We start from the raw sequence: 3,653 nt of genomic DNA on the forward strand, positions 1-3,653 counted from the left end.
ACTATGTAGTCTCAAATGGAAAGGACCTAGTCTGTAAGACTACTGTGCTCTAGTGTCTGCAACCATCTAGCAGAGTTTAGATTCACCAGTTCAGAGTGTAAAGTCCTCTGGAACACAGGAAGGACTGCATGAGAATGCTTCTTCAGATAAGCAATTATAATATAATATAATAAGCCTCTTCTGGGACTAATGTAATGAACATTAACTCAAAAATAAGAGTGTGTAAGTATCAAGCTCAACTTTGACCTGTTAAGACACGAATGTAAAAGCATCAGGTAACAATAGCAATCAATACAGCCCAGGAAGTTCTAAAGGAAGAAAAGATTTAACTTTATCCAGGATGGAGTATGAGCTCTAAATGAGACGACCCTTTTTCAGTTTCCCTTGTCGTGTGTCCCAAAATCCTCACAGGAGGTCACAGAAAAAGTTGTATAAGCAGCTGTGTAATGAAATGGGACAATGGGTTTGTGACAATTTCCATGCTTTTCTCCCACCCACCACATGCAGAAGTCTCACAATCTGATCTTCCTAAATATCTTTAACTCATTGTATTCTGCATAATCAAAATTCTCTTAGATCACCTCTCCTCTATTTTGGGAAAGGGGTCTGGGTTGGGGGTTTTTTTTGTCTTTGTTTTCTTTTTTAAGCCCACACACATTTAACTTGGTGGAGAATTCACTTCAAAAGCTTCCTTTCAACTATTTATGAGCATATAAATAGCTATGAAGGAACAAGTCAAGAACTTGTCTAGTATGTTTCCTGTTTCAAACAATGGCAAATGTTGGGTATTTTGGGATGAAAATGGCCATTTTCTTGTGTCTATCTGTGTGCATGTGTATATCTATATCTATATATAGCTACACCCATATTTACACATGTGTGCACACACATCCCCAGGTGAGTAGTTTCTTTATGTATAACTCACCAAAAGAAAATACTTACGTTAACTTCCGGACATGTAAATATAACAACAGCTAAATATAACATTTCAATTTAAAGTTTAATAACTGTTAAAAAGGCTATTTCCCATGTTCTGTGTCATTAGTTATTTAATTTATATCAGTAACTTACATGCATTTTAATCTGCACTTTTTCAACCCCGATTTTATAGTCATTGTGCAAGCCTGCAAGCATGCAAGCCTGCTTCTGCAGCTGAGATTTCTTTCTTAAATTTTTAAGAATAGGCTATGAGGCTATCATCCTCTAAGGATTTTCTGCATATTTCAGGGAACATCTCCAAGACAGAAAATTTACCCAGAATGGTAAGTAAATTCAAATATATGAATATAAGACGCCATTTATGCATTTCAGCTGGACCAGTAAATAGCTGAAATGTGGTAATGTGGTTGCAGTTTTATGTACTTAGAGCATTGTCTTCCTAAGGAAGATATTCCCAGCATGTCAGTTGTCTGGAAGTAGCGATCTAAATTAGATCTCCTCCAACACAAACATCTTCAAATTTAAAAATCACAGTAGGAAATCAGAAAGAATCACTCCCCAGGGGCATCTGTATTCTCAGGGAAACACCAGCCTTTGTCTGTGTCATTTCTAGTCATCCTCTAGCTACAGACCCTGTTGTTTAACACATATCTTGTAGATGCCGCTTTGATTGAAAAAAACGTCCAAAGTATTGAAACCATTACCACTTTTTTCAGGCCTCCTTACCAAGTTTACTTAGAACAGGAGTTCAGTTACATTTAAAGAGAAATAGGCAGATTTCCTTGACAAACTTCTAAAGTCCTGACAGCTGCTAAAAGCTTATTTCCTCAAATCCCTGTTTTTCTTCACAGTCACACTTGTGTTCTTTTCCTGCAAACATCAGCAGGGATTTGAGGACTCTTACCAGGAAGGAAAAGGTGCTGGAGAATTTTGTTCACCTAAGGTGTCGGTTCTCTGTCTCTTTTTTCAGCTATGCCTACTCTCAATTTGAAATACCACCCCAGTAGCTTTAAAACACAAAAGCTTATCACTGTATTCTCTTCTTGCTTAGTCAACCTTTTTATTACTTCTATGCATCTTCGGCTACATTCGTCCCATTCACCTCTGTATTTGTTATGCTTTCTCAAGGCACCTTATCTTTCCATGATTAACATGAACGCAAAAATGCTTCCTTTGCACATACATTAGTCTCTTTTCCCAGAGTAACTGTTTTATGTCAAAGTTAAAAGCTATCTATTTTCAACAAACCTGACTTTTAAAGTGGGTTTAAAATAAATATTTGTAGAGCATACCGCACTTTCTTACCTGAACAGAGTTGTTCGACTTTTGTGTAGTTTAAAGCTAATATATCATTAACCCATGCGATGATGTCATGTCTGCTCATAGTCTCTTGGGTTATAGAGGTAGAGTACACGTTGACCGCCATTCCCCAACTAGGAAAAAAAAAAGACAAAAATATTTTTTACATTTTGATAATTGTTTTCTGAATACAAGGAATTTACACTTCCTGTTCAAAAAAAGAAGGAAAAGCTACATCACTGCACAGCCTTCTCTTATTTATTGAGAAAAGGCTTTATTTTTATTCTTTTGATGATACGTAACCTCCTCAACGTCCTCTTGGAATCTCTGAACATATTTATATTTCTCTGGCTGTCACTATGAACTTAAAGAACATACATACCTACAGTATTCTGCTTAATACTAATAAGGTAGGAAAAAAGGAATCAGACATAGCCTAAAGATACTCAGACAGGATCAGAGACGTGGGATTCCATCACATAGTGCTGCACAAATATAGTGATCTGACATCTATCCAACAGGTTTTTTACCACTGCAGGATGATCAGACTGCCTAAATCAGTATTTAATTTTCAGATAAATTCTAGAAGATGTAGCTGTTCTACTTACTCAAATACTGATTTCTTACTGGGACAGGGGCCTTTTGGATCATTAATTCAGTTCTTGACAGACACAGAGTGAATACCAGATAATCTTTTTTATCAATTTATCAACCTCTATCCTGAAGGAAACTGAGACTTGCACCCCCAATTGTCTGGTTGGAAAGCTGCTGTGGAGCACTATTTCTCTAAACTGCTAGGAATATTTCCTCCCAGTTTAAACCCATTTGTTCTTCTGCCAACATTATCCTCCAGCTCTAATGGCTTTTTCTTCCCCAGAGTTGATTTTGTAATGGGTTAAGGACAGCACTCTGAGTATGTCCCAGTGCCCAGGCAGGCTAGATTAAACCAATCAATCCTCCGAGTCTCTTATCAACTCAGACCTTCACTTCCTAGACCTGTCAGCAGTTCTCCTCGAACACAGACAAACAGTTTCAGACTGTGTTCAGATAATGTTTCACCAAGACCTTGGAAAATGGTGCTTTGTGCTGAAAATTTTCATAGCCACATCATCTTAAACAGATCCTTCTAGTTAGCTTAGGTCCTTTCCTGCAAGTAGGTAATTCATAGTAGCTTTTATCATCAGTCCCAAGTGCGTAGACTGGAAATGCATGCTACTGGATTTTATTCCATGTTATTCTACACTAGTCACATCTTTCTGTTGCAAGACATTGCTAAACTTTTAATTGCTCATCTTCTATCGCATCAATAGTTTCAAAGAGCAGAGGCATGATCATTCATGAAAATAATGTTCCCAAGACTAGTGGACTTCAGGAAGTTCAGTAGTAACAATCCAAGTGCGAGGTGTCTCAGAAAT

At 37.3% G+C, this 3,653-nt stretch overlaps 1 protein-coding gene across 1 annotated transcript in view; it reads right to left on the bottom strand.

The window, feature by feature from the left end:
- The window catches only part of MAPRE2 (microtubule associated protein RP/EB family member 2), a 37,329-nt gene extending 34,961 nt beyond the window's left edge, over positions 1–2,368 (bottom strand). The window contains exon 1 of the mRNA XM_010174179.2: positions 2,245–2,368. Coding sequence (XP_010172481.1) covers positions 2,245–2,365 — 121 coding nt within the window. The 5' untranslated portion in view covers positions 2,366–2,368. The remainder of the gene's footprint in view (positions 1–2,244) is intronic.
- Positions 2,369–3,653: the final 1,285 nt, after the last annotated feature.

This window comes from Antrostomus carolinensis, unplaced genomic scaffold (genome assembly GCF_000700745.2).
Source record: "Antrostomus carolinensis isolate BGI_N321 unplaced genomic scaffold, ASM70074v2 scaffold32408, whole genome shotgun sequence".
In the NCBI taxonomy this organism is placed as follows: Eukaryota; Metazoa; Chordata; class Aves; order Caprimulgiformes; family Caprimulgidae; genus Antrostomus; species Antrostomus carolinensis.